The sequence below is a fragment of the Chelonoidis abingdonii genome, chromosome 6 (assembly GCF_003597395.2).
Source record: "Chelonoidis abingdonii isolate Lonesome George chromosome 6, CheloAbing_2.0, whole genome shotgun sequence".
In the NCBI taxonomy this organism is placed as follows: domain Eukaryota; kingdom Metazoa; phylum Chordata; order Testudines; family Testudinidae; genus Chelonoidis; species Chelonoidis abingdonii.
Window position 1 is genome coordinate 31,143,495 of NC_133774.1, and position 21,065 is coordinate 31,164,559.

Consider the following 21,065-nt stretch of genomic DNA (forward strand, 5'->3'; position numbering starts at 1 on the left):
ACTGTCACTTAAATGCACATTTCTGTGTAATTTTTCTTAAATGGTTTTATCTAGGAATCCATTCATTTTTTTATACTGTACATTCCAACTCAATCTTTTTTCTATCATGTTGCCACTTACGTTTGTAAAAAATTGAAAATGAAAAAGTGAAAAGTTGTGATACAAACCATCATGAAATTAAAAGTTGAAGTTAAAGCTCTGTCCTAATTCATAATTTGTTCAGGTCTTTGTGGTCTTCAGGTTAATGCATATAGACTATCTTTATAAATATTTATTACAAGTGAGATTTTCTTGTAAATTTATGTTTAAGGTTCTTAGAGTGAAATTTCAAAAGTGTTCAACACTGACCTTTGTTTCCACTTAAGTCAATGGAAGTTTTACTGTTCACTTCAGTGGGAAAGAGTTAGGCCAGCACAGAGTGCTTTTGAAAATCGCACCTTACCGTGAGACATAAAACTGTTAATATATGCTATAATACAAGGCTCCCTGGCCTGCGCTCAAATCATGGTTTAAAAGAACACATAAAAGTGAATTTATGCAGGATTGTAAACCTGAGTAGTTAAGTCTGGCAGCATGTACGTTATAAACATAAAATAAGTGGGCCAAATTCTATATTAATTTACACTCTGTAAAGTCCCACTGTTATCAGTAGAGTTGTATAGGTTATAAAGCAATACAACATTTGATCCACTGGTTCTAGTATTGGTGCAGCATGGTGTAAAGGAGTAACTCATAACTGTCTTAACCATTAGTGTACTGTGTAGTCTGGATAGGTCACTTAGCCTTTCTGATTCAATGTCCCTAGCTATAAAATGGGGACAATCTATTTCACAGGGAACTGTGGATTAATTGTCTTTTAATGTTTGTAAAGTTCTTTGTACGTGTAAAGCACTAATATTTATTTGGCATGGTATGTTGATGATATGGTTGTAGCTTTAGATTTGAAGGTCAGCAGAAAATTCAAATTCTTATGAGATTGCCCACCATTCTATTTCATAACATTACCTCTGCTTTCTGACATCTAAACATCATTCCTAGAAATGTCTCTAAAGGTATTAGAGAGACAAGGTGGGTAAGGTAATATCTTTTATTGGACTAACTTCTGTTGATGTGAGAGTCAAGTTTTTGAGCTTACACTGAGCTCTTCTTTGGATACTAGTGAGAATGATTTTTTAAAAATGGTTCTCATAGTTGCATAGGAAATAGCACATCTAGAAAAATGTCTGCAACACTTCCTGGCATATGAATAAAGATAGCTGATTTTATATATAATATTTCACCTATTTCTATGTTGGATAGAAATTCACTTTAATTTGCAAGACTAATTTGATTTGAAAATAAGACATATTTTGCTCAAATTCACACCCATGCAATCCCTTTGACACAATGAAATGAATGAGGGCATCGGTGCTGGAACTTGGGGTGTGAGGGATGCTGCAGCACCCCATGGCTTGAAGGTGTTTCCATCATATACAGGGTTTACAGTTTGGTTCAATGGTTCTCAGCACCCCCACTATAAAAATTGTTCCAGCACCCCTGAATGAGGGAAGAATTTATCTTAAGTAGTATAAATTCTTAAAACAATGTTAATTTTAAATACAATAAATACTGTTTGATATTTTCTAGAAACAAATGAATCATACCAGTGAAGCAAATATGAAGAAAATCAGTGTGGCAAATCTTGATAAACTTTTAGATGACTTCTCACAGATGGAAAAGGTAGGTAAAAAATTAAACTGAAATGACTTTTTGTTAACACTTTGTGACATCTTTTTAAACACTTTTTTTTAGTGAAATTTCTTTTATGTGGCATCTGCAGTTGTCATACTTGTGGGATGTGCCCTCTAGTGCCACCGAACTTGAAAATCTGCTGCAAAGCAGTGTCTATTTGTGCCACACAATATCCTCTCCCATCACTGAATATTTGGAGCCAACACTGTAAAAAGGCTGTCCTACCCTAGTTACCTTAGTAGCCAGCATTCCTGGGCTAAGCACCTTCTTGGTACTCACAGGAATTTTGGGAGGGGTGCTTATCAAAAACTCCTCTAATTTTTATTGCTAATTTCTGTTGTAGTTAGCTGGCAAATATTAGTTTGTTTGTGCCATCGTGCACTTAATTTTTGTCTAGGCCAGGATCATTGGCTCTTTTTGTCATGGATTATGAGACTTCCAAAGATTCAGATAAAGATCAATTTAAGCACTTTACAGTATGCTCTTCTGTGTTTCAAGAAGCAGACAAATATCTGCAGATTCCAACACAGTGTGTTGTGCCTTCATACCTCCAGCCCACACAGGCTGTCAGAAGAGGCTTTGGCCCAGATACATGAGGGAATTTAGACTTGAATTCAGTGGAAGTTAGGAGCCTAAATACCTTTGAGGATCTGGACCTCTGTGCCTTGCTTATAAAGGAAGGCCTTACAAACATAATCCTGGGTCTGACAGTGGATCAGACATCTGCCCTGCATAGCGATAGAATGGGCTGTTTTCAGCTTTAAAGCCCAGCAAGTCAGGGATAGCTCTGGCACCAAAGACTTCAGAGCCAGGTACATCAGGTCTACAGGTGTAGGGCCAGATTTCTAAAGATATTTGAAAATCCCACTAGTAGCCTATCTGCATCTTCAGGTGCCAAAATACCTTTAAAAGTCTGGTTCATGGTGCTTTATTCACCAGTGAGCATCAAGATCTCATTGGCACAGGGAACATCTCAGAGAAGCAGCCCTTCTGGTACCAAAACTTTATCAGGGCAGAGGCCAATTTGGCTTCTAGAAAATATGACAGAGCAGCCCTCACCAGCATCAGCTGCTGATATTAAGTAAGCACTTACTGGTGTGTTGGTGCTAGACTTCTTCAGTACCAAAGAGCTTTTTCCATTTGAACAAGTCATGCAGATACTTCTTGCATGCAGGAATTGTTCAAGGAAATTGCTGCAACACTGAGGACCTCTCTTAAGTTTGATCTCCTAAGCATCAAGCAGTTCATTTTAAGGATGTATCACTTTCTCAAAGATTGCACACTTTCAGAGATATTACTGCAATTTTTATTTAATTAGAACTACTCAGCTCAAATTCCTAAGGGATTGTACTGCTCACTAGATTCCCACAATGGGAATATGCAGAGGCCACTTCAAGAGAAACAACATTTTCTCTGCATAGTCACACTACCTGCCCATCTTCCCCCTTCCTCAGAATTCTATTCATATAGGGCCTTCATCAACTCCACTGAAATTAAGAGAGATTCCCATTTAGTTCAATGGAGCTGGATCTGACACATAATGTTTTGGAGTTTAGTGGAAGAAATTGAGGCAATTGAGCTACACAGCCCTTTTATAACGATAGTCATTATCATCACCTTCATCTCCTCTTTTCCAACACCAAGGTTGGATAGGGCCAATATTATGAGCATATTCCATCCACATCAGTTTGGAGTTACTATTTTAGTCTATTGAGGGGGTTGCCTGGATGGTTTTATATATACCACCCTCTCCTCAGACATCCATGGCCTTTCTCACCATGCACTCTTCCATAGAGAATAACTGTAGGGTGTCAGTATGAGGTTTTTCTAGCAATATCTCCAATCATTGTAGTTGGCACCTTCTGATGATTGTAGTAACTACTGCACTTTGAGTCTTCTACAGATGTCATCATTTAGGCATGACAAGGTTAAGTAGACAGGTATGGCACAGGTCTGTCATTTTAAATGTGTGCAGCTTTTACTTCACACATTTCGTCTGTACCCATGTTTCCTAATTGTAAAGTAATGTGGGCAAAAAGGGTGTATATAGTCTGGTTTTAGCTGTCATGGACAAATGTTTTTATTCAGGCACACAAACATTCTGCTGGCATTAGCTTTGCGCTTGTTGATGTCATCATCATAATGGCTATCATATATTATGATGGAGCTCAATAGCGAAAGCTGTCTACTTGGTTGATATCTACACCAGTCATGACTAGTTTAGCCTATTTCTTGATTTTTTGATGTTACCATTAGTTTGGTCTTTTGTCATTCTTTTTTAATCCCCATTCTCCTCCTGCTGTGTACAAGTTAGTTGCAACTTTTTGACTGTATTCCTCCAGAGGCATTATCACTATGATATCACCTGCAAAGTCAAGGTGATTGATAATTTGCCCCATTATCATCCAACCCCCATCAGTACTACCAAGGGTGTTGGACAAGATGTTTTCTAAGTATAGAGCAAAAATTTTGGCTTGAATATTTAGTTCTGCAAGAAGTAGCTCAAGGAGCTCAAACGGGTACTGCTTTCCAAAGATTCCCACAGCTCTGCAGCTTGGAAGGGAACATCCCTGAGCTTGAAAATGGAGAAGCAACACTCTGAAAGACCATTACTATAGTAACCATTATCAGAGTGGAGCCTAAACCTTTAATTATCTACAATGCAAGCTTCTAACACCTAACTTCATTCATTTCTTTACAGCTAAATCAGGAGTAGGCAACCTATAGCATGCATGCCAAAGGCGGCATGTGAGCTGATTTTCAGTGGCACTCACACTGCCTGGGTCCTGGCCACTGGTCCAGAGGGCTCTGCATTTTAATTTAATTTTAAATGAAGCTTCTTAAACATTTTTAAAACATTATTTACTTTACATACAACAATAGTTTAGTTATATATTATAGACTTATAGAAAGAAACCGTCTAAAAATGTTAAAATGTATTACTGGCACACGAAACCTTAAATTAGAGTGAATAAATGAAGACTCGGCACAGCACTTCTGAAAGGTTGCCAACCCCTGAGCTAAATCATAATTTCAGAATAATAGACCTGAGAGAGAGCACTGAACTATTCGGTAAACCTCAGCTCAATGTTGTGGGGGTTTTGTTTGGTTTGTTTTTAGGTTGTTTTGTTTTTTTGTTTTTGTAACATTCACTTGAAAAACCTGGGATTTAGATAGAAAATTTAGAACAAAAGGATTTAATTTAGCATTAACCTACATATATTTCAATATTTTTAAAGAAAATATTAGAAATTAATGGAAAGAATAGCCTTCTGGATCTTCAGCTGGAAAAATGTAATAGGTTATTAACATTAAGCCAATCGAAGGAAGAGTCAATAAAAGAGGGTAAGTGTCATTTTAATGCTTAAAAAACAGTTGATTCAATTCTTGTATTTGACGATTCAAAAAAAATTCCACTATTTTCCATCATAAAATGTAAAATAATAACTTAGTAAGGAACATAAGCTATCCTATTAATAAAGCAATTTTCTATAAGACTTTGGAGCCAATCCAGTCAGATGTCCTATTGAAATGTATAGTAGACGAGAATGTTGTTTAACTCATAGCAGACTCAATGTGAAAGGTAGAAGGCCAAAGGGAGATGATTACAGTAATCATGAGAAATAGCCACGGCATGGACAAGAGTTTTAGCAGTACAGATAGTCAGGAAAGGTCAGATTTTGGTAATGTTAAAGAAGCCGTGACAGAATTTGGCAAAAGGGTGGATACAGGGGAAGAAGTAAAAAGAAGGCTTGAAGATTACTCCAAGCTTTCAAGCCTGGGAGACTGGAGGGATGATGGAGTTGCCAATAGCAACAGAGAAAGAGGCAAAGGGGAAGGATCTGGAAGAAAGATAATTTCAGGGCCGGAAAAGTTTGAGAAGGTGGATGTTCAAGAGGAGATTTTCAGAGACATTTGGTGATGTGAGAGTGGAGAAGGGGAAGATATCAGGGTATAGACAACAGATGACAACCAGTGAAGCAGCAAACATTGAGCACAATCTTGCTTTTTTTTATGTAGGCAAAACTCCCAGTGGGCCCATAGTTAATTGTCAATCACCCAGGTATAACCATATGGGAAATTTGGCAGGATATGTCTTACAGACATGGTCATATTAAGGCATAATTCTTGAGATTGGGGGTTCTTAATCACAAATGGCTCACACTCAAACAGGGATGGAGCAGCAAGCATTGATTCAGTCTGCAGCTAGTTTCTCTCCCCCATCTTGCCTACTGGGTATACTGAATGGGTAGCCTCATTTGTGAAAATCACCGAGGATCCAAAGTGAAAGCAAGACAAGAGCCATCCAGAGGTGTTGGAAACATATTATTAAAATCTAATAAAAATGTTCACCAGATGTATGCAGCAAAGGTTTCCAAATTGTGCTTGGACTAGAGCCCTGCACTGGACTTTTTAAAATCCTACTTCCACCTGCTCCTGCTATTATGGCAGTGGGTTCTGCTGGACCCATGGAATCCCAGTCCTTCTGCAGGGATCTACACTACACTAGTCCTGTGCAGGGCTCTATCTTGAACCTAAAGGATGTTATATGGGCAACAAGTTTCCATCATTCTGAATGGAGAGCGAATGTATGGCAGAACCAGTCATTGAAAATAGAGGCAGGATTAAAGATGCATATGCTCTCCCTCTATGGGTCATATTTGAAGAAAGTAGGTTTTCTTTGAGTCCTAATCATAAAGCATTGAGATGCAGTATGTAATCTATCTTTTTTAGCATGAATAAACATTATTTCTGAAAATAAGTCTGCAGGACATCCAAATAAGACACAATTTAAGGGGCTGGGATTGGAAGTAAGTAAAGAAGAATTACATGATTTCTGAATAAAGAAGGCAATTGTGTTCTATAAATTATAGATGAAGCTGAGAGCGCCACACTAATTATGAGATCCTGTTTTTAGTTTCTCTGCCAAACTAACTGTATGTGTTGAAATTTTCCATGCAGTGTGTCTGCCTTGGGTTGAATTCTTTTAGAAATTTTCAACAAAAATGGTTGTGGTCCTTCTCAAAATAAGGTGAGGGGAAAACATAATTTTAGACACATTAAAAAAATGTTATAACCTTTTTTGGTGAGAGGCTTTGGAGCAGGCGCTTCAAATTTGGTGGTAGTGGTGTCCTTTAGCATCAGAGATGTGCCTTTTGTTGTCTGTTTGAAAATTCTCCAAAATTTGACCAAATTATGAGTCTCTGAAAATCTCAGTTCACAGTAGAGACAAATCTCAGCAGAGACTTTGAGATTTGACAGGTAATTTTTCTGAAAAGTCCTTCTGTATAGAACATATTCCAGCCTGGTGCTGTAGGCACTGAACAGGATTTTTTCTGCAATTGCTGCTTCTGGCTTCTGAGGATGCTATGGCAATGGGCACAAGAAATGAGAGCAAGGAGGTTGGCTGTCTTTCCTGTGCTCTCTATGCTCCCCCTACTGGCAGCCAAGCAGTGTGAAGAGAAGGATGAAGTAGACTACTGAAATGTAGGGGCTGGAAATGCAGAGGAGTAATGGAGTGAACAGATTGGGTGAAGGAGCCTAAGGGAAGAGGGGGAGAGGAAGTGAGAGCTTAATACAGTTCCTTGTGTACGTGCATTATGTTACAGTCTTTGATTTCATGATCACATACTATTTGTTTCCACATAACCCCTACTTCATTCAGTGCAGAGGATGGGTGATGCTCTGGGGTTGTATCAGGATTGTACTATGAATGAGGCTTTGGTCTGTTGGACTGCTGCCTTATTTGTTGTAGATGTTAGAAAGATATACTGTGAATGACACAGAGGATTGCAGAAAAAGAAAGGATGGCCTCAGACACAGGCAACCTTTATTCTAGCATTTCTTAACTTCTGAGTGCTTGACTTTGCAACCTTAATATTCTTTTAATGTAGTTTTCTGTGTGTAGTTTCTAAACAGAGGCATGCACATAATATCTAATGAGGGTTTTATATTTTAACATATTACAGGAGAGCCATCTTGTGTTCACATTTATATTGAAAAAGTTTGAAAAAACAGAATAGTTTTTTGCTTATAAATATGTTCTAGTTTCTGAAATTATTTATCACTGAGAAATGACCTGTTTCCCAAACAAATACAAAATTGTATTTTCATAGTGGTTTTTATTTAAGATGCTGTGATGGGGTATATCCATCCTACACTAGCATGGAAGGGGAGAAGGAACTGCTTTGGGCTGGAGTAGCCCCACCCTGTCACACCTGCAAAGGGTGCCAGGACTGGAGGAGGAATTAAAAAGAAGTAATTCTGCTCAGATGGGGAACCCTGGGATGGGAACAGACTGTTGAGCTTTTCCAGTGCATGAGAGGGGACTGACAGACTCCAGAGCCCCTCCCCTCAGAGAAGGAGGGTGCAATAATCCTCAGTTGAAGGAGAAAAGAACTGGAGCCTAGTGAACTCTAAAGTGGACACTGATACTTCAAGGGTCCCTCTGAAGTAAGTGGGGTCCATATGCTGGAGGGAGCTGCTTTACTATTCTTTTGTTTAACTCCTTTTGCTGGCTATGGGCTCTTTGGTGGCATTACTCAGGACATAGAGAAGGGATGAGGCAATCTCAAGGCTCCAGTCAGACGGTGAGTGCTGACCCGCTAAAAAAATGCCCTGCAGCACCTGTTGGGGCAGGGGTGGAGTAATTGACTCTTGTGTGTGCACTCCCCATGTAGCCAAAAGGGGGTGCCCTCCACAGAAAGATTTGTGACAGATGGAAGACTGGAACAAAGTACAAAGCTGCATACTCTTTGAATTTCTCCAACTTTTGTCCACATTATAAAACACATGTTAATATCTGATATCCGAAAAGAGAGCAAGGAGGTTGGCTGTCTTTCCTGTGCTCTCTATGCTCCCCCTACTGGCAGCCAAGCAGTGTGAAGAGAAGGATGAAGGAAAAGAGAGATTGGACAATAAAAAAAACAAAAAAACCCTTATGTCTATTTAGGAGCTATGTCTAAATTAATCCTCCTTTACCTTCTACTTAATCTCCAAACTTAAATTCAATTCATAAGAAGAAAAGCAAGAATATCAGAAACAATGTCTCCATTTAAAATTTAGGTAAAATAAATTTGATGAAATATGAAGATGCACTTAGCCTTCATCTGTTGGTATTTCCAGTAAAATGTGAGACTTGGAACACACAAAAACTATATAAATTATCAAGGTGCTGGTTCCTCTCATCCTGTAGTCTTCAGAATCAATAATCCCACCTGTGTCATTGTATATTACATTAAAAAACTATATTAAATTAATGTTAAGGTTGCAGAGTCAAACACTCAAAAGTTGGGAAATGAAAGAATTAGAATAATAGCATCATAGAAGTCTAGGACTGAAAGAGATCTCAATAGGTCATCTAGTCTAGTCCCCTGCACTCAAGGCAGGTCTAAATAATAACTAGACCATTCCTGACATGTGTTTGTCTAACCTGCACTTAAAAATCTCTAGTGATGGAGATTCCTCAGCCTTCCTAGGAAATTTGTTCCAGTGCTTAACCACCCTGACAGTTAGGAAGTTTTTCCTAATGTCCAACCTAGCCCTTTGCAATTTAAACCCATTGTTTCTTGTCCTATACTCAGAGGTTAATGACAATTTTTCATCCTCCTCCTTGTAATAACCTTTTATATACTTGAAAGCTGTTATGATGTCTATCTGTCCCATCTCCCAGCCAGTATTCTCTTCTCCAGATTAAACAAACCCAATTTTTTCAATCTTTCCTTATAGGTCATATTTTCTAGACCTTTAATCATTTTTGTTGCTCTTCTCTGGACTTTCTCCAGTTTGTCCACGTCTTTGCTGAAATGTGGTGCCCAGAACTGGACACAATATTCTAGCTGAGGCCTTATCAGCGCAGAGTAGAACCAGTGCAACCTTAACTTGACTTCCTTGTGCATATGCATCATGATGCAATCTTTAATTACATCGTCACATATTATTTCTTCCATAGGACCTCTGCCTTATTCAGTGGTCTGGAAATTAAGCAAGGATGTGTAGTAAAGAAACCTGTTGTCTGCCTTGTTTGCTGCTGAATTCGATGGTATGTAGTGAATGAGGCTGGGGACTGCAGGAAGAGGAAAGATAATCTTGTTTACACAGCTGAATGCCATCCTAGAGAATTTGATTCTATCCCTGCCTCTGCCACAGAGTTTGTATGTCACTGAGAATGTCACTTAATACAAAGTTTTCACAATGGCCACAACTGTTTCTCATTTTATGTGTGCCCAACTTGAGACACCTGGAGTCTGATTTGCAGAATTGCCCAATGCTTGCAACTGCAAAAGAAATCTATAAATTGAAGCCTACAATTGAACGATGCCCTAGACATATAAAGTGCTATAAACTATTCAGGTATCTGAAAAATTAGGACAAAGGATCTCAAAAATTGGGCACCCAACATTTCTGGACACTTTTGACATTAATATCTTTGTGCCTCAGTTCCCCATCTGCAAAATGGGAATAATAACATCTTACCTCACAGGGGAATTGTGAATATCAATTAAGTAATGTTTGTAAAACACTCAGATGCTACAGTAATGAGTGCCATAGAACAGCCCCTGAAAAAGTTGTTAATTCTATATTTATAACAAAGCTTGAATGACGCAGAAGCTGAATGATGAGGAAATGAAATATTGAATAGCTGTTCCTTCATTGAGCACCATCCATCCTGGGCACTGAATGAAGGGGCCACTTTAAAAAAATATAATTAAAGACTGTATCATAATGCATATGCACAAGGGAGCCAAATTAAGATTTTAAGGGCTACCTTAATTTTGTCATTGCCTTGCTGTTGGGTACTTAACTTCACAACCTTAACACTCTTTTAATGCAGTTTTTGTATGTAACTTCCTAGGTTTAAAAAAAAAAAACCTAAAACCAGAAATTCTATCATGTTAACACCATATTTACACCCACTTGGCCCATCAGCAGGCTTGGAACCTTTAGATCTAAATAATTCTCTGCTGCTTCATTTAAAAGAGTAACTGGTAGTAGTAGGTTGTCATTGTTTATATGGGCCAGGCACTGGTTTGATGAGACACACGTTTGCCAGTGGGTTTCATGGGTATTTATTGACAGTAGAACAATGTTGAGATTTAAGAATCGTTGTTTTGTTCTACAGTATGCTTTAGGAGTTATAGGCTCTTTGTTCTAGAGTATGCTTTAGGAGTTATAGGCTCTTTGCCCTTGGCCTTCTATTATGTTTTTGTCCCAGGCTTTGTCCTCCACCTCCACCCCACTTTGGCTTCTCATCTAAGTCTCATTCTCCCCCCACCAGCCCCTTGAATCTGTGTCCCATTCCCCTGGTTTAGGCTCCCATTCTTCTCCCAATTGCTGCCTCTTGGCTCGCAGTTTCAGTCCCTCCCTGGTTCCTCATCCCACTTCCCCTTCTAACTAAACTACCACCACCTAAGTCTCCACCATGGCACTTTTGCCCCAGTTTACCTCCTCCTCTGCATTCCAGTCCTCCTCCTCCTTGCTGCCTAGACTCCAGGAGTGAGAGCATGGGACAGAGAGCCTTCCTGCTTTCAGTTCCTGTGAGCTTAATGCCCCAAGAAGCCCCTGGCACTGTGGATGGTTCTCTGAAAACATTCACTCAATATGCAGCAGCAGTCAAAAAAACTAACCAAATGTTGGGAATTAGGAAAGGGATAGATAATAAGGCAAAATATGATATTCCCTATAGATAAATCCATGGTATGCCCACATCTTGAATACTGCATGCAGATCTGGTTGCTCATTTCAAAAAAGATATACTGGAATTGGTAAAGGTACAGAAAAGGGCACAAAAATGATTAGTGGCATGGAACAGCTTTCATATGAGGAGAGATTAATAAGACAGGGACTTTTCAGTTTGGAAAAGAGACAGCTAAGGGGCTATGATAGAGGTCTATAAAATTATGATTGGTGTGGAGACAGTAAATAAGGAAGTTTTATTTATTCCTTCTCATAACACAAGACCTAGGGATCACCAAATGAAATTAATACACAGCAGGTTTAAAGAAAACAAAAGGAAGTATTTCTTCACACAGCGCACAGTCAACCTGTGGAACTTCTTGTCAGAGGATGTTGTGAAGGCCAAGACTATAACAGGTTTAAAAAAATAACTAGATAAATTCATGGAGGATAGGTCCCTCAATGGCTATTAGCCAGGATGGGCAGGGAAATGTCCCTAGTCTGTTTGCCAGAAGCTGGGAATGGCTGACAGGGGGTGGCTCACTTGATGGTTACCTGTTCTGTTCATTCCCTCTGAAGCACCTCTCATTGGCCACTGTCAAAAGACAGGATACTGAACTAGATGGACCATTGGTCTGACCCAGTATGGCTGTCTTTATGTTCTTATATTGCAAGGAAATTTCTGTTCATCTCTGTTTGGATTATGCCCCATGCAAACAGAATCTTCAGAGAATTTAGCTACCAAACTCTAAAAGTCTCTACTTAACATGTGCAAATTAAGATTTTCAAAAGCTCAAAACTTGGCCAAATTCAGGGAGATTTTCACAGGAATGGCAAACGGCACACCCCTGATATAATCCCCACTTCCTGGCCAAATTACAAGTCTCTGTGCTGAAGCAGGGAGGTGCTAGAGCTTCTCAACAAAAGAGTTGTAAGAATTTTTTAACATGGCAGAAACGTATGTATATAATAAAACAATGTATTATTCCCTAATTTTGTTCTGAAATGGCTGAACTATTTTTGCTGAAGGTTTCAATAAAAAAAAAAATCACAGTGAGTCCGACACTAGCTCTGTTCAAACACTTAACATTTGGCAAAGCTTTAAGTGACTGTAAACAGGTTTGTTCTTATAATGGACAGTGTCGGGAAACCTGAACTATAAATGTTATTGCCTCTACTACCTATAATAGTATAACATGGATTTGTCCATTTGCAAAGCCTATAACTGAACACTGAAATAGTTGTAAGATTGTTTTTCCTTGAAGTACCTGCTACCTGTTACAAAAGACCACTCGTTAAATAAGATATTTATGGTTGTTTTCAGTTCTTAGAGTGGAATCCTAAAATGAAAATAATGAAGAAATCACTGAAAAATAATATATTTATATTTCTTTTTGTTTGTTTAGAATATGCCACTCTCCAGAATGTGATAAAGGGTCTAAGACAAACAATTGAAAATCAGTGTAACCTGAGAGGTAAAAAAACAAACAAACAAAATCCTGTAAAGTACATTGCATTATATTTTAGAACAAATATGCATCTATTGCATAAACAAGGAGATTCCAAATTCATGTGTAATCCTTTTGTTAGACCAATCTCTAACGGCCAATCAGAAAACACAACAAAATTAAATTTAAAAAGAAACAAACGTGATATAGCCTATCATTTCATATGTGCCTAAGCTTAAGTGTGTGATATACAATAAAGGACTTTTCCTGCTGTCCTACATGTACAAAAATACTTTATCTTCAATGGGAGTTTTGCCTGAATTAGGATTTATATCCTGAATTTTTGTTTTGTTTTTTATTTCTTAGCAGCACAAGAAATCTTGCAAGAAACCGAGGCAGTGTGAGTCACCTTTATTAAGTACTCTGCAATCCAGCAAAGCACTTAATCATATGCTTACACATGCATTAGTGCTTTACTGGGTTAAGGAAGCCTTAGGTCTTAGTTTGATAATGTTCTTAAAATGCAGCTACCATCCAGAAATACTTAATCTAGGTAGTTGTTATTATTAGATATTATTCTGAAATAAAATGATAAATATATTTGTAATGTTTAATCTTTTTTTGATACACGTAATCAGAAGCAGATTTTTATACTAATAAAGATGTTGATGTCTGTGAAATCTTTGCTTCTTCTGAATTGTCACTCATGAAATTCACCCTGTATGAAGGGCCAGCACAAACTCTATGTGCTTGCTCAGTGCTCCTCGAGCCTGTGGATTTAAGAGTACTTAGGCCTTGTGCTGGGAGATGAATTTTCCCTAGCATGAATGCCATCTCTCTTACACTTATTGGTTTCACATTAATAAAAGTATGATATCCAGTTCTAATCAGCTCAGCTTGTATTCTGTAAGTTTGCCAAATATTTTGTATTTACAGGTTTAAACTTTGCTTAGTTCTAATTATCTGCTAAAGGCTTATAAACCATCTATTCTATGTTAGCACATTTGAATTGTTCAATACGGTTTTTAATTTTTCAGTGATATTGACAGCCTTACGGACACTTCCTCCATGATTTTTTCTCCTTTTGTCTACTTCATGCCCTCTCTCCATATTTAGTTTAAAACTCTGGAGTCTTGATATAATCTGCCCTGCTCATTCCAACTACCCCCACAGTTTCTCATAATGCTGATAAAATATTACAGCCCTCAGGAAAATACTAGTAGAATGTATATCATGTGAATAGATTCTCTAAGGGAGTACTTCTGCTGTTCCTTCAGAAATGTTGATTTCTTTCACCCATTTTAGAAATTCTCCTTATGTCATCTTGACTAAGTCATCCTGCCTAATTCATTTACTGGAAAGTGTCAATCTTAAAGAATAGAATGTAATGAGAGAAAATTGTCCAAATTTGAATTTTTGCCAGTCATACATAAATGTCACAAACTTTGCTACATGTGCATAGTCTTAAAAATGATTGTGTGTATGTATTGAATTTCTTAGTTTCTTTCTGTGTACTATTTTTACGGACAGATTTTTAAAAAAAGACTCCACTATTTTCAAATGACCTTGTAGTGTCAGTCTCCAGTTTGATAACTCCGATTTGTTTCCACTATCAACTTTTAGCAACAAAAATTTCTACATGTATGAAACCAAAAGCTAGAGAATGTATTAGTAGATGATTCAGATCTAACAACCTCTACCTTCTAAAGAATCATGACGATCCAAATTAAACAAATTTGTGGATTTTTGAATACATAACTCATAATGCAGCTTTTTATGTCAATGAAATCTATGCAAAATAGATTAAAATACACAACAAGTTAAGAGTCTGCTCAACACACATCAACCAATAACAAAGGATCAAATGCTACAAGACACTGTGCCATCTAACTTCCATGGGAGTTAGACTTTAAATACCTTTGAGGATCTGGGCCTCTGAATGTCTCTTGTCAGGTACTGAGCAACCTCAATTCACATTAGCCACTATAGGAGCTATGAACATTCAGTATGTTGAAGGAGATGCTCTGCACCTCTCAGACTTGTGCCCTGTTCCTCCATAATTCCTATTGAAATCAATGGGAATTTTGTGTGGGAAACAGCCTTAGGACTAGTGGCTTAAAGGGCTTTCATTACCGAAGTGAAAGTGATTCAGCTCCTCTTATTGAAGATTCGCTGTTCCATTTACCATCTGTCTGAGAGGTAGGTTTGGCCTTCCTTTTAACAAATGAGCCAGGACTCTAAATGACTGATTCTCATTTATTCAAAAACTACTTTACCCCACTCCAGCAGTGTAAAGGACTTTAAAGGAGTGTGTATATAATTCACTCTCATTTTAAGGCCCCTTTACACTGGTGTAAAGTGGCAATAGTATCTATGAGAATCAGCCTTAAATAAGAATCATTCTGGATTCATTGACAAGGCTGTAATCTCAAGGCCTCCGTGACTATCACTAAATTCTTTCTTAGAGACACTATCCTTAGTTAGGAGATTTACTGTCAAATTAAAGGCAGACTGAGGACTAGTATCCTATTTTGTAAAATGTTCTCTAAGGCTCTAGAATTTGATTGCCCCAAGCAAAAGACATGTTAATTAGCTATCAAACAGGTTTTTCTAATTTACTGTCATACAGTTCCCACTGTAACATCTTTATCCATAAAAGTAAGTGTTAACATCTATAGGCAATGAAACATCTTAGAAGGACATGACATTTTAATAAGGTTTGTTTTGCCAAATAAAGTTTAGAAGTCCTTCCAGCTTGGCAAGTGTTCACTAATTCCATCAAAAGGGATTAATTCAACAAGATTTACTCAATACTGCTGAAATAAATACGGCTTAATAACATAATGAACTATTAAATCCAGTGGGGATATCAATTATAAGGCTTGAACTCATAAAGTGGACCTAGAATATCACTGAATTGATTAATAGGTGATTATAGGGTCTAGAATTTCTAGGAAAATAACAAGCATCATCTGTATGAAGAATCAATTTGTTATTTCTCTTGCCTGTTGAAACTCCATGAAAATCCTCTGCTTGAATTAGGTTTTTAATAATGATTTGTTCATAAATCCAATGATACAGGGCATAGACAATCTGAGTTGTGATTTTCCCCAGCCTAAAAAATGCAACTGAAAATACTGGGGGGAAAATGAGAAGGGTTGCTGAAGTGAAATATAAATCGCATACACTATATGATTCACTCCAGAAGCAATCCCTCAGACACAAAAATGCACACATACTATTCCAAATGTGAAGATTGCATTTCTATAAGTGAAACACAAGTATACAATAATTGAGTCCCTAGACAACTAAGTAGTTAGGCCAATCATTCTTTTGTGTCTGCCCTTAAATATTACTATACTTTTACCAAAATAATTTGCTCTTTCAGCACCTATGCTACTAAGTTTGGAAAAATTTGTTCAAATGGAAAGATACCATATACAAGTTCTCTGAATTTTTTTCTGTGGTTCCCGTTCTTTGTTGTTAATCAAATGAAGCCAGATTTCCACAGAGACTGTGATAGTAGTATCCTTAGCCCAGTGGTTCTCAAACTTTTGTACTGGTGACCCCTTTCACACAGCAAGCGTCTGAGTATGACCCCCCCTTTATAAATTTAAAACACTTTTTTATATATTTAACACTATTATAAACGCGGGAGACAACGCAGGGATTGGGGTAGAGGCTGAAAACTCACGACCCCCCATGTAATAACCCCATGACCCCCTGAGTGGTCCCAACTCCCAGTTTGAGAACCTCTGCCTTAGCCTCTAATCTGTCAACTTTCTCCAAAATCTCCAATTGTTTTTGCAAATGTATTCCTTCTTTGTAGGATCCTTTGTTCTGCAGAATTTGTGCTGTATTTTGATCAAAAACCTTTTCTGTTTGATAAAATGTCAACAGACTTACAGTAGTTGGATGCAAGTATAGAGACACGATATTACTGAGAGTTCCACCAACAGTTATTGGGAAACTCAGTAGTAGTCTTCCTTTTTCAACCAACCAACCACAAAGTTGATGGTAGTTGCAGAATTCTTGAACTTGCACAATGTGCTTTAGGATTGTGTTAGGTGTTACTTCTTTCTCAAGAAGGTTTAAATATTGTGCTGAACATTCATACCTCAGAAGTTTAGGACGAGTGCATCTGAGCGTTTCCTTCATTATTTTAATTTTATTTTTGTTGTCTGAGCAAATGGCGAAGAACTTCATGTCGTACTTTTGTTTGCATTCTTGGATGGCATCCTCTGCAATTTGGACAATGTTCTGCAGTTTTTATTTTAGATGTAGTAGAAACAATAATGTTATATATGAATGCATTTTTCCCTTTATGGATGGTTGAAGCCATTTCCCATGTTTGACCAAACTTCCTGCATTAATGTCAATGTTGATTCTTTTAGTTCTCCATTTACTATTTTTTCTAGTTTTTCACTTCCGCATACAGCAGCAGACTCATGAGTTCACATCTGTCAGGAGGAATATATTCAGGGTGAAAAGCTTCAACCATTTCTTTATATTACTCATTTTGTGCTGTGTCAGAAGCAGTGTTGTCATAAAAGTGGGTTGCAACTTTCTTTTCTAGTTCAAGTCTTTTCCTTTCTGTTTCCACAGGTGTCCACTAATTGTGTGTTCCTCATTTACTGCATACCCAACCCGAGACACATACAGTCTGATTTTCAGAAATTCTGAGCACTCGTGATTAAGGCTACAATTTTGTCATGGAGGTCGTGGAAGTCACGGAATCCGTCGCTTCCAGAGACCACCGTGACTTCATTCCTACAGTGGCTGGGAGCTGCAGATTCCCCCCGCTGCCTACGGTGGCCAGGAGCTGTGGGGGTCCTCCTAGCCACCACATGTGGTAGGATGCCCTGCAGCCCTCAGCCACCATGGGCAGTGGGTAGGGCCAGTGCTTCCATTTAGGCGACCTAGGCAGTCGCCTATGGAGCCAGGATTTGGGAGGGCGGCAGACTGCTCCAGTGGACCTCCTGCAGGCGTGCCTGCAGACGGTCCGCTGGTATCACGGCTCCGGTAAAGCATCCACAGGCACGCCTGTGGGAGGTCCACCGGAGCTGTGGGACCAGCGGACTGTCCGCAGGGATGCCTGCGGCAGGTCCACTGGAGCCACGAACAGAGCGCCAAACTAGGGTGCCAAAAACCCTCGCGCCGCTCCTGGCAGCGGGGCCCCCCAAAAGGTCCAAGCTGCCGCAGGCACCAGAAGACCATCTCATATCCTGGCCTCCACAGGCGGCAGGGGGGACCCCACAGTTTCCAGCTACTGCAGTCAGCAGCGGGGACCTGAGAGCTCCAAGCTGTGGGCAGCAGGGCTCCTCAGGAGCTCTGGGCTGCTAGCAGCAGGGGGACCTCACACTCCAAGCCACTGGCGGGGGGACCCTCTAGCTCTGAGCCCCGATGGGTGGGGAGGCCCTGGAGCTCCCCAGCTGTCACCATGGATATGGGGGCTCTGAAGCTCCTGATTTTCTCATGGATATTTTTAGTAAAAGTCATGGATAGGTCACAGGCTTCTGTGAATTTTTATTTATTGCTTGTGACCTGTCCGTGACTTTTACTAAAAATATCTATGACAGAATCTTAGCCATACTCATGATTGCAGCTGAACTCAAGGGTACTGCAGATGCTCAGCACCTCTGAAAAATCAGGTCCTGGATGCCTCAAGACACTCAAAGTTAGTGGGCACTCTCTGTACATTAATTTCTCATCTGTAAAACTGGGATAATTATACTTCTTTAACTCACAGGGGTGTTGCGATGATAAATTCATTAATTTTTGTGAGGCTCTGAGATGGAAAACTGTGAGGAAGTTAAAAACTCTATATTCAGTGCAGGATTTGGTTGGAGTTTAGTAAATAAAGAAATGGGGCCACACATTGAATAATGACGGTAAAAAGAAACATTGAACAGTTGCTTCAGTTCACTCAGTACAGTCCATTCTGTGCACTAAATGACACAAAAATAGCTTGAGATCATGTAATCAGTGTTTGTAAATGAATATATACAAGGGGGCAAAATTAAGGTTACATTGGCAACCTTAATTCTGTCATTTCCTAAATGTCAAGTACTTAACTTTGCAACATTAAAAGTGTTCTTTTAACAGTTAATTTTTATGTGATGTAATATATATTACAGCAGCACCCCATAGGCCACACTTAGTATTGAGGTCACATTGTGCCAAGTGCTGTTCAAACATCTGCAAAGACTTTGTTCCTGATCCAAAGATTTTAGGATCTAAAATTCTGATCAACTAAATCAGTTATTATAAGGCTAAAGTGCTTCCAAATTAATAAGACTGAGACAAATACTATAAATAAACAATAATTGTGATTTAAATTTTTTTAAATGTATTAGAAACCACAAAGATGTAATAAAAGGGTGTCGTAATGGAATCTACTTCTAAATAAGAAGTTTTATTTTAAGGTTCAATTGGATAATAAAAATACATACAAAAGTATTTCCTTATTCTGACTTTGTTATTATAAAAAATGAAATCTCATCAATACCATCTGTTACAATATTTTATTTGTATAGATGAAAATGAAAGGCTGAAGAATAATACCCGTCTCTTGGAAGAGAAATTAAAGGCTCATGAACAGGTGAGATATGACCTTTGATTGAAGCATCTCAAGCAATGGTTTACAGTTCTTCGTATTCTCAGGGACATGGTATTAAACTTTGGGGAAATTCTATGGCTTCTGTTATACAGCAGGTCAGACTAGGTGATCACAATGGTCCCTTTTGTCTTTGGAATCTATGAATCATTCCTGAAAGAACTGTGGCTGAACTGGATTATACTTTTCATTTATCTTATCATTGCTCTTCTTCTGAAGGTGATCTTGCAGCTAAGCAGCTTTTTAAAGGTCAGAGCAGTACAGATAAGAGGTGATGTTTTGGAGACCCAGGGGTAGGTCTTTTAAGGTGCTGAGCACTCTGGCTCAATCCAGCCAGATTGTATTTCAACATATGCTTTCCTTTAAAGGCACTTCACTTTAAATTCAAATACTCACATGTTTAAATTCACAGGAATATAAGAATCAAATTGACAAACTTGTGACAGAAATTAAAAACAAAGAGGAAGAATGCAAGCTGGAATTAACAAAGGTTCATTGTGACATGAGAAGAAAATGTAAGTTTTCTGAATGCTACTCTTAAGTTTTAATGATGCTGAGATATGATATATCCAAATCAAAATCACCAGCTGGTTATATATGTTCTGTATCTCTTTTTCACTGTTTCATATTGTTCAGGAAACTTATAGGTAGCACATTTTATACCTATTTGAGACCTTTTTGTAGAAAATTTAACAGCAAAGACTCTAAAGAAGTCTAAGGCCCTCTGAAAAGATATTCCTGCCTACATTAAGGGTAAGGGTGAGTTCCACTTCACATCAGATTATATTTATTTTTTTAATTTGAAATGTATTACTTGTAAAATATTGAACTCTCTGTCTATATAGCAATGGTAACTATTATCCTTTCTCAAGGCTAGGTTCACAGCTCCTTAGTGTGGGTCATCATCACCTATCTGTAGCTATAGGGGGCAGAATCAAAGCACTGAACTGGGGACAAGGGACGAACCCCAACCCCACTTTCCAGAGAGGACCTCCTCAGTTTTGCTTTGCTTTGTCTCCCTACGGGCAGGGTGGGGAATCCAGTACTTACTGCAAGAGAGAGAATTTAAAAAAAAAAACTTAAGGTGGTGGGTTGTTGCCTGCCTGGAATTAGCACAGTGCCTCCCCCTGCCCTGACTGTTCAGGTTATAGGGTAGGAGGATAGTGGAGGGAGACCATGGGTACGTCTACACTACGGGATTATTCCGATTTTACATAAACTAGTTTTATAAAACAGATTGTATAAAGTCAAGTGCACGCAGCCACACTAAGCACATTAATTCGGTGGTGTGCATCCATGGTCCGAGGCTAGCATCAATATCTGGAGTATTGCACTGTGGGTAGCTATCCCATAGCTATCCCATAGTTCCTGCAGTCTCCCCCGCCCATTGGAATTCTGAGTTGAGACCCCAATGCCTGATGGGGCAAAAACAGTGTTGCTGGTGATTCTGGGTAAATGTCGTCACTCATTCCGTCCTCCGTAAAAGCAACGGCAGACAATCATTTCGCGCCCTTTTTCCCTGGATTGCCCTGGCAGATGCCATACCCCTTTCAGCTATTTTTTTTACTGTCACCATATGTCTACTGTATCTTGCT

General features: G+C 38.7%; 1 protein-coding gene across 1 annotated transcript in view; it reads left to right on the plus strand.

Annotated features, from left to right (window-relative positions):
- The first annotated feature begins 1,632 nt into the window (after nucleotides 1-1,632).
- CCDC152 (coiled-coil domain containing 152) overlaps nucleotides 1,633-21,065 on the plus strand; it is a 27,448-nt gene continuing 8,015 nt past the window's right edge. The window contains exons 1-5 of the mRNA XM_032780815.2: nucleotides 1,633-1,719; nucleotides 4,971-5,076; nucleotides 12,813-12,881; nucleotides 19,391-19,455; nucleotides 19,883-19,985. Of these exons, the coding sequence (XP_032636706.1) occupies nucleotides 1,633-1,719; nucleotides 4,971-5,076; nucleotides 12,813-12,881; nucleotides 19,391-19,455; nucleotides 19,883-19,985 (430 nt within the window). The remainder of the gene's footprint in view (nucleotides 1,720-4,970; nucleotides 5,077-12,812; nucleotides 12,882-19,390; nucleotides 19,456-19,882; nucleotides 19,986-21,065) is intronic.